The sequence below is a fragment of the Schistocerca serialis genome, chromosome 3 (genome assembly GCF_023864345.2).
Source record: "Schistocerca serialis cubense isolate TAMUIC-IGC-003099 chromosome 3, iqSchSeri2.2, whole genome shotgun sequence".
NCBI lineage: Eukaryota > Metazoa > Arthropoda > Insecta > Orthoptera > Acrididae > Schistocerca > Schistocerca serialis.
Genome location: NC_064640.1, coordinates 878,879,621 through 878,897,372, shown reverse-complemented (window position 1 = coordinate 878,897,372; position 17,752 = coordinate 878,879,621). Strand labels below are relative to the sequence as shown.

The 17,752-nt window shown below is 44.2% G+C and overlaps 1 protein-coding gene across 3 annotated transcripts in view; it reads left to right on the top strand.

Moving 5' to 3' along the window:
- Window positions 1–17,752, top strand: part of LOC126471079 (nuclear hormone receptor FTZ-F1 beta) — a 410,975-nt gene that overhangs the window by 336,704 nt on the left and 56,519 nt on the right. For all 3 annotated transcript variants that reach the window (XM_050099152.1, XM_050099151.1, XM_050099150.1), the window contains 2 exons: window positions 5,415–5,447; window positions 6,060–6,194. In XM_050099152.1, the coding sequence (XP_049955109.1) occupies window positions 6,128–6,194 (67 nt within the window). In that variant the 5' untranslated portion in view covers window positions 5,415–5,447; window positions 6,060–6,127. The remainder of the gene's footprint in view (window positions 1–5,414; window positions 5,448–6,059; window positions 6,195–17,752) is intronic.

The following is a 17,752-nucleotide window of genomic DNA, read 5'->3' as shown; positions in this document are numbered from 1 at the left end:
CTAGGGGACTGATGACCCCAGGAGTTAAGTCCGAGAGTGCTCAGAGCCATTTGAACCATTTAGCCGACCATCATGATGCTGTAAACAGAACCTGGATTCATCCGAAAAATGACGTTTTGCCATTCGTGCACCCAGGTTCGTCGTTGAGTACACCATCGCAGGCGCTCCTGTCTGTGATGCAGCGTCAAGGGTAACTGCAGCCATGGTCTCCGAGCTGATAGTCCATGCTGCTGCAAACGTCGTCGAACTGTTCTGGCAGATGGTTGTTGTCTTGCAAACGTCCCCATCCGTTGACTCAGGCATCGAGACGTGACTGCAAGATCCGTTACAGCCATGTGGATAGGATGCCTGTCATCTCGAGTGCTAGTGATACGAGGCCGTTGTGATCCAGCACGGCGTTCCGTATTACCCACCTGAACCCACCGATTCCATATTCTGCTAAAAGTCATTGGATCTCGACCAACGCGAGCAGCAATGTCGCGATACGATAAACAGCAATCGCGATAGGCTACAATCCTACCTTTATCAAAGTCGGAAACGTGATGGTACACATTTATCCTCCTTAGACGAGGCGTCACAACAACGTTTCACCAGGCAACGTCGGTCAACTACTGTTTGTGTATGAGAAATCGGTTGGAAACTTTCCTCATGTGAGCACGTTGTAGGTGTCGCCGCCGGCGCCAAGGCTGTGTGAATGCTCTGGAAAGCTAATCATTTTTGCATATCACAGCATCTTCTTCCTGTCGGTTAAATTTCGCGTTTGTAGCACATCATGTTCGTGTTGTAGCAATTTTAATGGCCAGTAGTGTCCGCAGATATGTCAACGCACACACAAGTCTCGTAAATTATGGGACGATGGTTTGTGGGCAGGAAGCTGGCGACCGATAGCGTCCCAGACGTCTTCCATCTGGTTCAGATCAGATGAATTAGGTGGCCAAGACAACGTGAGTTCACTATCATGCTCCCCAAAGTAATGTAGCACTATTCTGGTCTTATGACAGGGATAGTTGTCCTACTGGACGCTACCATCCGCAATAATTTTCACATAGTCCACAGCTGTCAAGGTGCCTCAGATTACTACTTCAGTTCACATGGAAACACAAGTGAATGTCCTCCGTGGGGTAATACTAGCAGCCGTTCGCCTGGATGACGGCGTATCAGGACACGACCATCGACCTGGTGTAGCAAGAAACGTGACTCAAACGACCAGGCGACACGTTTCTATTGACCCACGGTTTAATCTCGATGATCTCGCGGCCACTGGAATTCGTAATTGACGATGTAGTTAGGTCAACATGGGAACACGTATGGGTCGTCTGGTGCTGTTCAACAACGTAAGATGTAAAGTGTGCTCCAAAACACTTGTGTTTGCATCAGCATTTTACTCTGCCATCAGACCTACCTCAAACAGCTTCCACTTTGCAGAGCGTAACTACTTGTCAGCTACTTACGTCCTTCAAGGACTTTCTGCAGATGCTCAAGACAGTAGTACATGAACAGTCGACCAGCATCAACCTTTCCGCAATGTTGTTTCCCGGGCGTCGGACCGTAACTATCTGTCATTTGTCTAAGTTGCTTATGTCAGTGAATGTCCCCATGTGTGACCCGTGTACAGAGTGATTATAATCAGTCTTTCGGCACTTGAGAGGGCCCACATGAAAAGTGAGTGATCGTAGGACAACGAAACTTTGTGGAATCATTTGTAAGGACGTGCGGAAGAGAAATGACAATAGACCATTGAAAGAATCACACTTAATTTCCACATGAGAGGTTTGTTGCTTGTGTACACGTTTATGTTCCAGATTACAAACGTTCCTCAGTTTGACGACCATCGACACTGGAGATACCGTGTTGCAATTGTTCGCAGCACTTCTCGAACGGTGGACCATGGAATGTTCAGCTGTCGTGACACAGCTCGTCCACCCTTTGAAGAACGCTCATTGCGTCCGGCATTCTCAGCCATGGCAACAGTAACTTCTTCACCAGTTTTTGGTGCAGTTGGCCGTCGGCGTCTCCCTAGAGCAGTTCACAAATCGCCAGTTATCCGAACTCGCGAACCATATTCTTCAACCTCGGTACGGAAAAAGGACCTCTCTGTATTCCTTTAATTCGTCGATACTAGCGGAAAGCAGCAGCGCTGTTGCTGTTGTTTTGATAAACAGCTTTTATGAGTGAAGCCCTGCTCTTGCCCAGACCTATGTTGAGTGTCCGCAACTGTAATGCAAACTAATGTTTGCGTCACAATCCAACTTCGTCGTACCAGTGCTGCCGCCTAATGGCAAGTCATGGCACTAACACTACTAACAACGCATATCCTTCAGCGCACAGCCTGAACATCATTCCTATGAAGTTTATACATCTACATCTACATCGACATATGTATATACTCCGCTAGCCACCAAGCGGTGTGTGGCGGAGGGCACAATTCGCGCCAAAGTCATATCCCCCCCCCCTCTGTTTCACTCGCGAATCGCGCGAGAGAAAAACGACTGTCTGAACGCGTCAGTACGAGCTCTTATTTCCCTTATCTTTGAATGGTGATCATTGCGCGATTTGAAAGTTGGTGGTAATAATACCAGTTCTACATCCTCGGTGTAGATCGGATTTCGGAATTTAGTGAGCAGCCCCTTCCGTTTACCGCGCCGTCTATCTGCAAGAGTGTCCCACTTTAAACTTTCTATGAGATTTGTAACACTCTCGCGAGGGCTAAATGTACCAGTCACGAATCTTGCCGCTCTTCTTTGGACCTTCTCAATCTCCTGAATCAGACCCAACCGGTAAGGGTCCCATACAGACGAACAACACTCGAAGACTGGACGAAATAACGTATTGTAAGCTATTTCCATTGTTGAAGAACTGCATCGCTTCAGGATTCTACCAATAAACCGCAATCTAGAGTTCGCCTTACCAGTTACTTGTGTAATCTGATCATTCCATTTGAGATCATTTCGAATAGTCGCACCCAGATACTTGACGGACGTTACCGCTTCCAAAGACTCGGCATTTATTTTGTACTCTTACATTAATGGGGATTTTCGCCCTGTTATACTCAGTAGGTTACACTTACTAATACTGAGAAACTGCCAGTCATTACACCACGCATTTATTTTCTGCAAATCCTCACTGATTTGTTCACAACTTTCGTGTGATACTACTTTCCTGTAGACTACAGCATCATCGGCAAAAAGTCTAAGGCCGCTGTCAATACCATCAACCAGATCGTTTATGTAAATCGTAAAAAGCAGAGGACTTATTACGCTGCCCTGGGGCACACCTGAAGTTATGCTTATTTCTGTTGAAGTTATCCTGTTCAGGACGACATATTGCTTCCTGTCTGTTAGAAAACTTTCTATCCAACCGCATATGTCATCGGATAGACCGGAAGAGCGCACTTTTTGTAGCAAGCGACAGTTTGGTACGTAAACGATAAATAGTTTACCGTCTACACTAAATCAAGCAGCGAAAGTATGATAATACCACCCTGTATCCACTAAGCTGATTCCGCATTCGCTCTGGTTCGCTTGTATCTTTTCCTTACCACGTCACGTGGCCGTTACACCCAGGCGGCTTTCAGTTTCGCTTTGGACAGTGGTCATAATACTTTGTCTCACCGGTTTATTTACACACCTTAATTACAATTTGTTTCACATTTCCACTGTATTTAACGGCTGTATGTTGTTTGAGGTTAGCGTCTCACTGACCTAATCAGTTCCACCAGAGAGGGGGCAGCGGGTGTTACAGTCTTAACTGCTCATTAATAGCGCACCGTCCTACACATTAACAGAGTTTTGGTTGCTACAAATCTGACAAACGATTGTGTATAAAAACAGTAAGTGGGAAGCGGCACGTGGAACTTCTCCCTAAGGGGCAGAGAAACATACAACTCGCCAGTTACAGTCAACAAATGACATTCGATTCTTTTACCACGACCAAATTCAGACTTCCGGCAAAAAAAAAAAAAAAAAAAAAAAAAAAGAAAAAAAAAATCTGTAATTGTGTGACTGATTTAGTTTAAAGTTATCGGGCACTTTCACTGTGCTCAAGGTGTTCCACAATTCCTATTAGAGGCTTTTAGGGGTTGCAGAGGGGATTTAGAGGCAGTGGCGGCTGTTTATCTGTGCTGATGTGCTACCGCCCGCTGTAAATATCGCGCTTAAATTACGTTACTTTTCTTTGAGTGCAAACCAGAAATCACGTTAAAGTAGGCAATTTCTCTTGGAATGCGAGCCGGAAGTAGCATTAAAGATACGCCATTTCTCTTCGAGTGCGAGCCGGAAATTGGATTAAAGGTACGCCATTTGTCTTCGAATGCGTGCCTGTGTAAAAATAAAACGGACGCAAACAAGTTTTGTAGCGCTCTCTTCGCGATAACTAGAAACCAGTGTCGAGTGCTGAAATGGTCTGCCGCAATGTGATCAACTCAGAGAAGGGACGCAACTGTCTGTTTTCGACTGTGCATGTTCTGATGTGACGTCATCGATTCAGGCACCATGAGAACACCGCTATATATATATTGAAATTGCGTGTAAAGTATTGTGCAAGCGTAGGGGGTGCACTCAGCCCTTGTGAGGCAAACTGAGGAGTTACTTGATTGAGAAGTTACACTACTGGCCATTAAAATTGCTACACCATGAGGATGACGTGCTACAGACGCGAAATTTAACCGACAGGAAAAAGATGATGCTGTGATATGCAAATGATTAGCTTTTCAGAGCATTCACACAAGGTTGGCGCCGGTGGCGATACCTACAACGTGCTGACATGAGAAAAGTTTCCAACCGATTTCTCATACACAAACACCAGTTGACCGGCGTTGCCTGGTGAAACGTTGTTGTGATGCCTCGTGTAAGGAGGAGAAATGTGTACCATCACGTTTCCGACTTTCATAAAGGTCGGATTGTTGCCTATCGCGATTGCGGTTTATCGTATCGCGACATTGCTGCTCGCGTTGGTCGAGGTCCAATGACTGTTAGCAGAATATGGAATTGGTGGGTTCAGGATGGTAATACGAAACGCCGTGGTGGATCCCAACGGCCTCGTATCAGACATGATAAACCCTGAAATGGACTGCTGATATTTACTCATAATGACTGAACAGAAATGTATAAGATCGTAGACGCATGTGTATGTGACCGATGCTGCAGCTAAAAACAATTATGTATTTGCCCCCTAGAAACCGTCCTTTAACTTTGTTGTGTAAATTCTTGACTTGAATATGGTCACTTGACGAAACTGGTTGTCCGTGAATAAACATGCATTACAGCAGCTCTTGGTGGTTCCATGAAGCCATAAAAATATTTTATGTAAAAGATGAGTAGCTTCAGACTTACTAGGATTTATGTATGTTAGTTAGTCACTAGACGAAATTTACTACATAGTAAAATTAACACAATTTTTTCTTTTCTATTTTTCAGGAAGAAACAACAAGTATTATTCATCCTGCAATGGTAAGTGATACTTCAATACTGATAAAGTAAAATAACTTTTTTGTCTCAGAAATTTTTTTTCGTAAAGAACGGTTGGCTTCTTGTTCCTGGAATACGTATCATACATTTCATAGACTCATTAACATATTAATTTCTGTGGATAACGGTTAATAACAAGCAGACATCTACCGACCATGCTAATCAGATTTTAGCGCAAGTTCCATTTTCCCACCAGTTAAGTTTCATTTCTGACAGAATTTGATAACAACAGTAAAAACACTGTTTACAATGTAATTACTTCTTTTTGTTTCACATTTTAACACCAACTTCACTATTTTAAATGTCTTAAACTTTTCATCACCTAATATCTCTAACTGTCGCATGTTATTAACCTGCAACTGCGACAGTCAGTCGTCACCTAATTATATCCTACGAGGCCGAAATCGGTTTAGTGGGCAAATAAAAGTTATGTAGACTGTTTCTTTTATGTTAAAATACGTTTTGCGTCAGGGAAGTCCCACAAATAACAGATTTTTCATTTTTGCTAGCAAGCACTCAGTATTATATTCAGCATTTAAAATGTTACGGAGCTGTGGTGGGAGCGAAGGTGTGTGACCGTGTATGGTTCGGCAGGTAACGCGCAGGCGGAGGTGAGCAAAGCACCCAGCGAGCCTCTCAAGACGCCGAGCACCGCCAACGTCATGCCTTCGCAGGACGAAGACGACGCCTCGGGTTCCGACGGCGAAGTCAGCAAGATCGACTTCACAGGTAACTTGCTATTCTCTAATGTGTCTTTCTTCATTAGCGGATTCTTTTCTTTCACTGATACCAAGTCGGACTGTCGTGAGAAACTTATTCATTGCCAACATAGCAAAACTCGTAGCTCGGCACTTTAATGAGAAATGGAACATGAAGGAAGGAAGAAATAAAAATTAGGGTTCAAATGGCTCTGAGCACTATGGGACTCAACTGCTGTGGTCATAAGTCCCCTAGAACTTAGAACTACTTAAACCTAACTAACCTAAGGACATCACACAACACCCAGCCATCACGAGGCAGAGAAAATCCCTGACCCCGCCGGGAATCGAACCCGGGAACCCGGGAACCCGGGCGTGGGAAGCGAGAACGCTACCGCACGACCACGAGATGCGGGCAAAAATTAGGGCTTAACGCCGCGTCTAAAACGAGGCCATTAGATACTGAGTAAAAGCTTCGATTGCGGAACGAAGGCGATTGTGTGAATTCCACTCAAAGCGCCTCGGAATTTGCCTTAGGCAAAAACTGTGGAAATTCTAAATCTAGACTGCCGGCTCGAAATTTAAACTGCCGTCCATTCTTGACACTTCTGTACCACAGTTGCTCTATAATATGAGCACCCTGAAGCACTGGTCTTACGCGAATTACTACGGTCGCAGGTTCGAATCCTGCCTCGGGCATGGATGTGTGTGATGTCCTTAGGTTAGTTAGGTTTAAGTAGTTCTAAGTTCTAGGGGACTGATGACCACAGAAGTTAAGTCCCATAGTGCTCAGAGCCATTTGAAACATTTGAACCAATCTTACGCGAATGTAGTGTTATCCACATGCGGTAGGCGTCCACTGAGCAGCCAGAATCTTATGACCGCCCACCTGATATAGTCCAGTGAAACTGTCAGAAAAAAAGCCTGTACCTTGCAAAAGGTGGGGTAGAAGATTTTATTTTTTTAACTCGTTCATGTTGTTGGAAAGGTTAGAAAACAAAGTTTTGCCAACAAAATTTCTCTTGGGAAAACTTTCTGCAGTCAAGAAACTTGGAAAACTTCGGACTTTTTTCAGTTTTTTCAAAATATCTGTTTCATTTGCTCCTATCGCTTTGACGTCTAGTTTCTTTTTTAAAGAGCACAATATTCTCTACAAATTTGATTTTTACCATTTTTTTCTATTCCCAATATCTAAGGTGCTACAGCGCGTGAAAAAATACCAATTTTTCAAATTTCGAGCAAAGTCTCAAATTACCTAATTTTTGAACACTGTTATTTCAGTTTCTATTTGTGAGATATAAACATATTACTCATCATGTTATTCATTGGAACCTACCATCGCACATTGCTGCAGGGCCAGGACAAACAGCAAAAAAAATGGGTCAAATGGCTCTGAGCACTATGGGACTCAACTGCTGTGGTCATAAGTCCCCTAGAACTTAGAACTACTTAAACCTAACTAACCTAAGGACATCACACACATCCATGTCCGAGGCAGGATTCGAACCTGCGACCGTAGCGGTCGTGCGGTTCCAGACTGTAGCGCCTTTAACCGCTCGGCCACTCCGGCCGGCCAGGACAAACAGCCTCATATTCAGTAACTACGAACACATTCGCGTCGGATTGCGTGAAGTTTATTTGTGTTACAATATATAATACGATTTCATGCAGGTGCCGTACATTTTCTACAGTTGATTGACGTTAATGATCAGTTATAAGTAAAAGTATGTAGGAATTGTTCTTTAGCGGACAAAAGCGTATTTATTCTTTGGCGGGCGGAAGGCAATTATCTCTAGTGATTGTTCCATTGTTCACAGCGCGCTGACAGCTATTAGCACACAACAATAAGGGTCCTACAGTTTGGAGTCGCTTCCATTCAGTATATGTTGTGGTGCTGAAAATGAGTATGTCTGACATGAATTTGTGTTTCATTTGCGAAAAAACTGTGGTGAGTGGTGGATGCAATGTGAAAAAGAAAGGACTGAGCACACTTATCGATTGTAGTGCTAAACGCAGGGAGTCTGCTCACACCCGTTTTTTGAAGACGCTCAGTGAAGTGATGGTGCATGAAGCATGCTACAAGAAGTACATTAATTAGAGAATGATAGCAGCTAGCCCTCGACATCCTCAGGAACCGACAGGCGTGCTACGTCGGTCGCAGGAAAAAGGTCAGTTCAAGTTCAGAGAGAAATGCTTCTTATGTGCAAAAGGGAATTCTGATGACTTTTTATCCAAGCAGTTAAGACTGCCATATGCCAAACGAAATTTTGATGGAGGGTACCTTATCCACAAAGTGACTTGGACTCGAAATGTTTGCTTCAAGTCAATAGCCCAAAGCTATGTTTCTTACCTGCAACGTCAATTTGGATCTCAACTTGCTATTGTATTTGATGGGTATCCATGTGAGGGAGACAAATGTAGCACAAAGAGTGCTGAGAGGATTCGTAGGTCCAAAAAACATTCTTCGGTTGACGTTGTGGTTGAATCAGAGATGTTGAACCAAGTCCCTCAGGACAAGTTCTTGTACAACGAACGAAACAAGATGCGTTTGGTCACACTTCTTAAAAAGGAATTTCTGGAGTGTAGCGTTGAAGTGCACCAGGCACAAGAAGATGCTGACGTTATGATTGTAACATCTGTCATTTCAAGAACCAAAGATTTTGGAAGTGTTGTCATTGTAGGAGAAGATGTTGACCTGCTTGTGCTCAAGACCGATTTGGGGCAAGGCATTGAAAACTTATTTTTCTTAAAGCCAGGAAGAGGAAATGCAGAAGACAAGTGGTTTTCTACTGCATCTTAGAAGTTTGACAGTGAATATATTCTGTTCACTCACGACTTTAGCGGATGTGATACAACATCCGCTTTTTTTGGTCAAGGAAAAATTAAGTGCTGCAATATTGTTGCGAAAAATTAACACCTAACCTCAGCGCTTTGCACGTTCAATAAACCACATGCTACCCATGAAGAAATAATAACAGAAACAGTACAGGTTACTATCGCATTGTATAGTGGAGGTGTCAGAAGTTCCCACACACTAGACCATTTGCGGTACCAGCTATTCGCCAAGTCTGCCACAAAAAGCAAACTGAATCTTGCACGGTTGCCACCTACACTAGATGCTGCACAACATCATTCGTTGCGGACTTACCAACAAGTCCAAAGTTGGATGGGGAACTGGAAACCTCGTGAGAAATGGGGCTGGAATCACAGTGACCACGGTCCAATACCCGTTATAATGAGCCAAGATATAGCACCTGAAGCACTTCTTCACATTGTTTCATGCTCGTGCAAGCTGAACTGTGGCGGAGCGTGCTCCTGCAGAAAAGCGGGTTTGAAATGTTCTTCAATTTTCAAGAAATGTATTGGGGTCAACTGTGGAAACGTGCCAAAATTTTTATATGAAGACAGTGAAGAAGATGAGGATGTTGAGGATATCGCTGACGAAATCAACGAACTTGCTGAGGCTGACTCGCTGTTTAAAGAAGACATCAATCTGGGATCAAGTCTAGGTACAGACCCTGAATCCGTAACTCAAGTTATTTCTGGTGACACTGAGGAACCTGGCCCATCAAAACGTTGGAGGTGATGCTCATATCTGTCTCAAGTGCGCTAATGTGCGATATTACAGGTATTACACACCCAGAACTGTCAACATTTTTTAGTAACAGACAATGCATTTTAACTGTAATAAAGCTACTTATTTTTAATGTCAACTGTGTGGCTTTTATACACAAGAATAATTACCTACCCAATTAGGTTGCCTATTGCAGCTAATAATAGTTCAGAATAGTTAAGTTTCCTGAGACAATTTAATTTGTGTGCGTGTGTGTGTGTGTGTGTGTGTGTGTGTGTGTGTGTGTGCCTGTTAATGATGTATTTTTATATTTATAGTTTTACAAATACCAGGGCTGAGGTGGCCCATAGTGAACTTCAGGTAGTGATGTAAGAATCACAATAGTTGGGTGCCCAGCAATCCTCATGTTGCATACAGACAAATTGAATACTTGAAAGTGAGGTGGTAAATTCCAACATATAACATGATGTATTATGTATTTATACTACACAAACAGACACTGAAAAAATAGTGTTCAAAAATAAGGTATCTTGCCACTATGTTCAAAGTTTGAAATACTGGTATTTTTTGAGGCGCTGTAGCGCCTTAGATATTGGGAGTAGAAAAAAATGGAAACAATCAAATCTTTAGAGAATTTGGTGCTCTTTAAAAAAGAAACTCGACGTTAAAGCGATAGTAACAATTGAAACTGAGACATTTTGAAAAAATGGAAAAAGGTTCAAATTTTCCAAGTTTTTTGACTGCAGAAAGTTTTCCCAAGCGAAATTTTGTTGGAAAAGCTCGGTTTTCTAATATTTCCATCCATATGAACGAGTTGAAAAAAATAAACTCTTCTACCCCACCTTTTGCAACGTATTTCTGCAATTTGACTGCACTAATAGCCGGTATGTCCACCTTTGGCGCGGTTAACAGCGGCAACGCGTCGTGGCATGGGACCAATGAGGCCTTGGTAGGTCGCTGGAGGGAGTTGGCAACACATTTGCACACACAGGTCACATACACTACTCGCCATTAAAATTGCTACACCACCAAGATGACGTGCTACAGACGCGAAATTTAACCGACAGCAAGAAGATGCTGTGATATGCAAATGATTAGCTTTTCAGAGCATTCACACAAGGTTGGCGCCGGTGACGACACCTACAACGTGCTGACATAAGGAAAGTTTCCAACCGATTCCTCATACACAAACACCAGTTGACCGGCGTTGGCCGGCCGTGGTGGCCAAGCGGTTAAAGGCGTTACAGTCTGGAACCGCGCGGCCGCTACGGTCGCAGGTTCGAATCCTGCCTCGGGCATGGATGTGTGTGATGTCCTTAGGTTAGTTAGGTTTAAGTAGTTCTAAGTTCTAGGGGACTGATGACCTTAGAAGTTAAGTCCCATAGTGCTCAGAGCCATTTTGACCGGCGTTGCCGGGTGCAACGTTGTTGTGATGCCTCGTGTAAGGAGGAGAAATGCGTACCATCACGTTTCCGACTTTGATAATGGTCGGATTGTAGCCTATCGCGATTGCGGTTTATCGTATCGCGATACTGCTGCTCGCGTTGGTCTAGATCCAATGACTGTTAGCAGAATATGTAATCGGTGGGTTCAGGAGGGTAATACGGAACGCCTTGCTGGATCCCAACGGCCTCGTATCACTAGCAGTCGAGATGACAGGCATCTTATCCGCAGGGTTGTAACGGATCGTGCAGCCACGTCTCGATCCCTGAGTCAACAGATGGGGACGTTTCCAAGACAACAACCGTCTACACGAACAGTTCGACGACGTATGCAGCAGGATGGACTATCAGCTCGTCGACCGTGGCTGCGGTTACCCTTGACGCTGCATCACAAACAGGAGCGCCTGCGATGGTGTATTCAACGACGAACGTGGGTGCACGAATGGCAAAACGTCATTTTTTCGGATGAATCCAGGTTCTGTTTACAGCATCATGATGGTCGCATCCGTGTTTGGCGACATCGCGGTGAACTTACATTTGAAGCGTGTATTCGTCATCGCCATACTGGCGCATCACCCGACGTGATGGTATGGGGTGCCATTGGTTACACCTCTCGGTCACCTCTTGTTCGCAGTGACGGCACTTTGAACAGTGGACGTTACAATTCAAATGTGTTACGAACCGTGGTTCTACCCTTCATTCGACCCCTGCGAAACCCTACATCTGAGCACGATAATGCACTACCGCATTTTTCAGGTCCTGTACGGGCCTTGCTAGATGCAGAAAATGTTCAACTGCTGCCCCGGCCAGCACATTCTCCAGATCTCTCACCATTTGAAAACGTCTGGTCAATGGTGCCCGAGCAACTGTCTCGTCACAATACTCCAGTCACTACTCTTCGTGAACTGTGGTGTCGTTTTGAAGCTGCTTGGGCAGTTGTACCTGTACACGCCATACAAGCTGTGTTTGACGCAATGAACCTGGATTCATTCGAAAAAATGACGTTTTGCCATTCGTGCACTCAGGTTCGTCGATGAGTGCACTATCGCAGGCGCTCCTGTCTGTGATGCAGCGTCAAGCGTAACCGCAGCCACGGTCGACGAGCTGATAGTCCATGCTGCTGCAAACGTCGTCGAACTGTTCGTGTAGACGGTTGTTGTCTTGCAAACGTCCCCATCTGTTGAGTCAGGGATCTAGACGTGGCTGCACGATCCGTTACAGCCATTCGGATAAGATGCCTGTCATCTCGGCAGTTAGTGATACGAGGCCGTTGGGATCCAGCACGGCGTTTCGTATTACCCTCCTGAACCCACCGATTCCATATTCTGCTAACAGTCATTGGATCTCGACCAACGTTTGTCTCAATACGATAAACCGCAATAGCGATAGGCTACAATTCGACCTTTATCAAAGTCGGAAACGTGATGGTAAGCATTTCTCCTCTTTACACGAGGCATCACAACAACGTTTCACCAGGCAACGCCGGTCAACTGGTGTTCGTGTATGAGAAATCGGTTGGAAAGTTTCCTCATGTCAGCACGTCGTAGGTGTCGCCTTGTGTGAATGCTCTGAAAAGCTAATCATTTGCATATGACAGCATCTTCTTCCTGTCGGTTAAATTACCACCTCCAACTACGGGTTTTTGTAAGTACTATCCAGTACGAGCTCAATTCTAGTATTTTTGTCATCCTGTAACCACCACGAGGAACCCCTTTCTGTAACGCAGTTCCGTATAGAAACCACGCAGCATCTATCCGAGACATCGATACCATCCTTCACATTGTTTCGTACAAGAAGTATGATTTGCTTATGGGACACACTCAAACAAGCTGATGCAGCTAATTATCTATATGCTACAGTATCTCACAGTCTAGTGGTTTTCTGTTGGCCTTGTTCTTAATCTGTATGGACGATTTGCGGCCACAGATTGTGCAGACATTGCAGGTGATCAAGTGCACCGTATGCTACATACGTTACCCAACAAAGACGTCTACAAAAATGAGAGTTCCTCAGATTCACTCGTCACACGCGTGGTTTGGCGGACAAGAAGATGAGTTCCACTTCTTACCCTCCAGCGCTTAGTCATCCAACTTCAGCGTTATCGGACATCTGTGATCGATTTTAGGGCAGGGGACGCCAGTGCCGTAACTGAGGTGCTGCATGCAGTGGGCGCCGTTTTCGTGACGGCAGCATTTAGGTGACGGGCGAGAAACTGGCGAATGGTAAAATAAAAGAAGTGGGAGGTAAAATAAAAGAAGTGGGAGAGAGAAGGAGAAGGAGAAGAAGAAGAAGGGCTGTAGGGCACTCAAATGGTTTCTTAAGCGCCACCTCTCCCTGGTACAAAGATGGTATGGAAAGTTTTTCAATACGTTACCAGTCACAAAATTTGTTGACAACTAAATTATTTCTTTAGCGACATGTTTCGAAGTGATACCTCATAATCACGCTATATTGGCATTATAAAAACATTTAACACATGTTTATACAGATATTAAAACTTCTTCACATGACAGCTATGATTATCCTGTGGAGAGAGAGAAGGATAACTTTGTAAGAGGCGATGTCACTTCGTTTATTAGTCTTCTGTTCACATGGAAATTTTATAAAACAGTCACTCAGTTTGTTCCTGTGGCGTGGCAATTTTCGTGTGATGTGTCGAGGTAGTGGGAACAATCCACTAAATTACAGGCCCATATCGTTAACGTCGATATGCAGCAGGATTTTAGAACATATATTGTGTTCGAACATTATGAATTACCTCGAAGGAAACGGTCTATTGACACACAGTCAACATGGGTTTAGAAAACATCGTTCCTGTGAAACACAACTAGCTCTTTATTCACATGAAGTGCTGAGTGCTATTGACAAGAGATTTGAGATCGATTCCGTATTCCTGGATTTCCGGAAGGCTCGTAGTGAAATTGCGTGCTTATGGAATATCGTCTCAGTTATGTGACTGGATTTGTGATTTCCAGTCAGAGAGGTCACAGTTCGTAGTAATGGATGGAAAGTCATCGAGTAAAACAGAAGTGATTTCAGGCATTCCCCAAGGTACTGTTATAGGCCCTTTGCTGTTCCTTATCTATATAAACGATTTGGGAGACAATCTGAGCAGCCGTCTTCGGTTGTTTGCAGTTGACGCTGTCGTTTATCGACTAATAAAGTCATCAGAAGATCAAAACAAACTGCAAAAGATTTAGAAAATAAATATGTGAATGGTGCGAAAAGTGGCAGTTGAAAAGTGTGAGGTCATCCACATGAGTGCTAAAAGGAACTCGTTAAACTTCGGTTACACGATAAATCAGTCAAATCTAAAAGCCGTAAATTCAACTAAAAACCTAGATATTACAATTCCGAACAACTTAAATTGGAAAGAACAGATAGAAAATGTTGTGGGGAAGGCTAACCAAAGACTGCGTTTTATTGGCAGGACACTTAGAAAATGTAACAGACCTATTAAGCAGACTGCCTACCCTACGCTTGTCCGTCCTCTTTTAGAATACTGCTGCGCGGTGTGGGATCCTTACCAGATAGGACTGACGGACTACATCGAAAAAGTTCAAAGAAAGGCAGCACGTTTTGTATTATCGCGAAATATGGGAGAGAGTGTCACAGAAATGATACAGGATTTGGGCTGGAAATCATTAAAAGAAAGGCGTTTTTCGTTGCGACGGAATCTTATCACGAAATTCCAATCACTAACTTTCTCCTCCGAATGCGAAAATATTTTGTTGACATCGACCTACATCGGCAGGAAAGATCACCACGAGAAAATAAGGGAAATCAGAGCTCGTACGGAAATATATAGGTGTTCATTCTTTCCGCGTGCTATAAAAGATTGGAATAATAGAGACTTGTGAAGGTGGTTCGATGAACCCTCCGCCAGCCACATAAATGTGATTTGCAGAGTATCTATGTAGATGTAGATCCCCATTTCCGTAGCTCTTTTGGACTTCCTCACCATTGTTCACCGACTTCACAACGGTGCCCTCAAGGCAAGCTACACAAAACAAATCAAGAGTGCATAACACACGGTGGTTCAAATGGTTCTGAGCACTATGGGACTTAACATCTGTGGTCATCAGTCCCCTAGAACTTAGAACTACTTAAACCTAACTAACCTAAGGACATCACACACATCCATGCCCGAGGCAGGATTCGAACCTGCGACCGTAGCAGTCGCGCGGTTCCGGACTGAGCGTCTAGAACCGCATGGCCACCGCGGCCGGCAACACACGGTGGCGATCAAAACAAGGCTAGTATAGATTTGACTATAGTCAAATCGAAACTTGCCATGTTTTTACCGCAGTCAAATCGATGTGCCATGTCACCGGGCTACAGCTGTTTGCGACTGGTCTGAAGAACATTCTGGACGATTCGAGCGAATGATTTGGCCAGCAAGATCTGTTGACATGAATCCCATCGAACATTTGTAGGACGTTATCGGGAGGTCAATTCGTGTACAGAATCCTGCACCGGCAACCATTTTGCAATTATGGCGGCTATAGAGGCAGCATGACTCAATATTTCTGCAGGTGACTTCCAACAACTTGTTAAATCCATGCGACGTCGAGTTGTGCTGCAATCCGGTGGGCAGTAGGACGACCGACACGATGCTGGGAGGTATCTCATCACTTTTCACAGCTCAGTGTGTTGTGTAACTTAATTTTTGATGTCCCTTCGAACAGTAATAACTGCAATAATTATTTTAGGTGACGCCGTCTCGAAAACTGCACCAGCAGAAATTCCAATCGCGGCGCATGGAATTAAAGTTGCTAGTGTGAGGTTGGGAAGGGAGTGAGACAGGGTTGTAGCCTATCCCCGATGTTATTCAATCTGTGTATTGAGCAAGCAGTAAAGGAAACAAAAGAAAAATTCGGAGTAGGTATCAAAATCCATGGAGAAGAAATAAAAACTTTGAGGTTCGCCGATGACATTGTAATTCTGTCAGAGACAGCAAAGGACCTGGAAGAGCAGCAAAACGGAATGGGCAGTGTCTTGAAAGGAGGATATAAGATGAACAACAACAAAAGAAAAACGAGGATAATGGAATGTAGTCGAATTAAATCGGGTGATGGTGACGGAATTAGATTAGGAAATGAGACGCTTAACGTAGTAAATGAGTTTTGCTATTTGGGGAGCAAAATAACTGATGATGGTCGAAGTAGAGAGGATATAAAATGTAGACTGGCAATGGCAAGGAAAGCGTTTCTGAAGAACAGAAACTTGTTAACATCGAGTATAGATTTCAGTGTCAGGAAGTCGTTTCTGAAAGTATTTGTATGGAGTGTAGCCATGTATGGAAGTGAAACGCGGGCGATAAGTAGTTTAGACAAGAAGAGAATAGAAGCTTTCGAAATGTAGTGCTACAGAAGAATGCTGAAGATTAGATGGATAGATCATGTACCTAATGAGGAGGTATTGAATAGAAGTGGGGAGAAGAGAAATTTGGGGCACAACTTGAGTAGAAGAAGGGATCGCTTTGTAGGACATGTTCTGATGCATCAAGGGATCACCAATTTAGTATTGGAGGGCAGCGTGGAGGGTAAAAATCGTGGAGGGAGACCAAGAGATGAATACTCTAAACAGATTCAGAAGGATGTAGGTTGCAGTAGGTACTGGGAGATGAAGAAGCTTGCACAGGATAGAGTAGCATGGAGAGGTGCATCAAACCAGTCTCTGGACTGAAGACCACAACAACAACAAGTGTGAGGACGCAGTTGCGTTTGACGTGCATGTGGAAACCAATCGTTAAGCTTGGCAAGGCAAGGAAATAGAATTGAGCTGTAGGAGAACGCTGTAACATGGGAAGCGGATGCCGCGTGGATAAGGAAATAGAGAAGAGGAGGAGGCAGCTGTTGAGAAGGAGCAGGAGCATAGGACCCGCGCTGAGGTCGCACATTCTTGCAGCGTCTCTCTACCCGCGCGCTTCGTCTCGCCCAAGGCCGCAACGGTACAGCCTCCTGGCTTCGACACTCACGAAGACAAGCACCTTCCTGCACCGCGCCCTAGGAACACAGCAAACTGTTAAAACTTAACGGTTCCTTTGCATTTGCAGCTCTTCATTTCCGCACTGTCGTTGAAAATGGAACACGCTTCAATGTATCGCCATGACTACTGTTTATATGTCGATTTGGGTGCAAAATTTAGTTTTTACTTACTGCGGCAGTACGGGCAGCTTTTTCCGTTAGTACCCATGTCCAATTGGCACAGCACTTAACACACTTTTACACAACCTACACTACTGACCATTAAAATTGCTACATCAAGAAGAAATGCAGATGATAAACGGGTAATCATTGGACAAATATATTATACTAGAACTGACATGTGATTGCATTTTCAAGCAATTTGCGCGCATAGATCCTGAGAAATCAGTACCACCTCTAGCCGTAATAACGGCCTTGATACGCCTGGGCATTGAATCAAACAGAGCTTGGATGGCGTGTACAGGTACAGCTGCCCATGCAGATTCAACACGATACCACAGTTGATCAAGAGTAGTGACAATGGCGTATTGTGACGAGCCAGTTGCTCGGCCACCATTGACCAGACGTTTTCAATTGGTGAGAA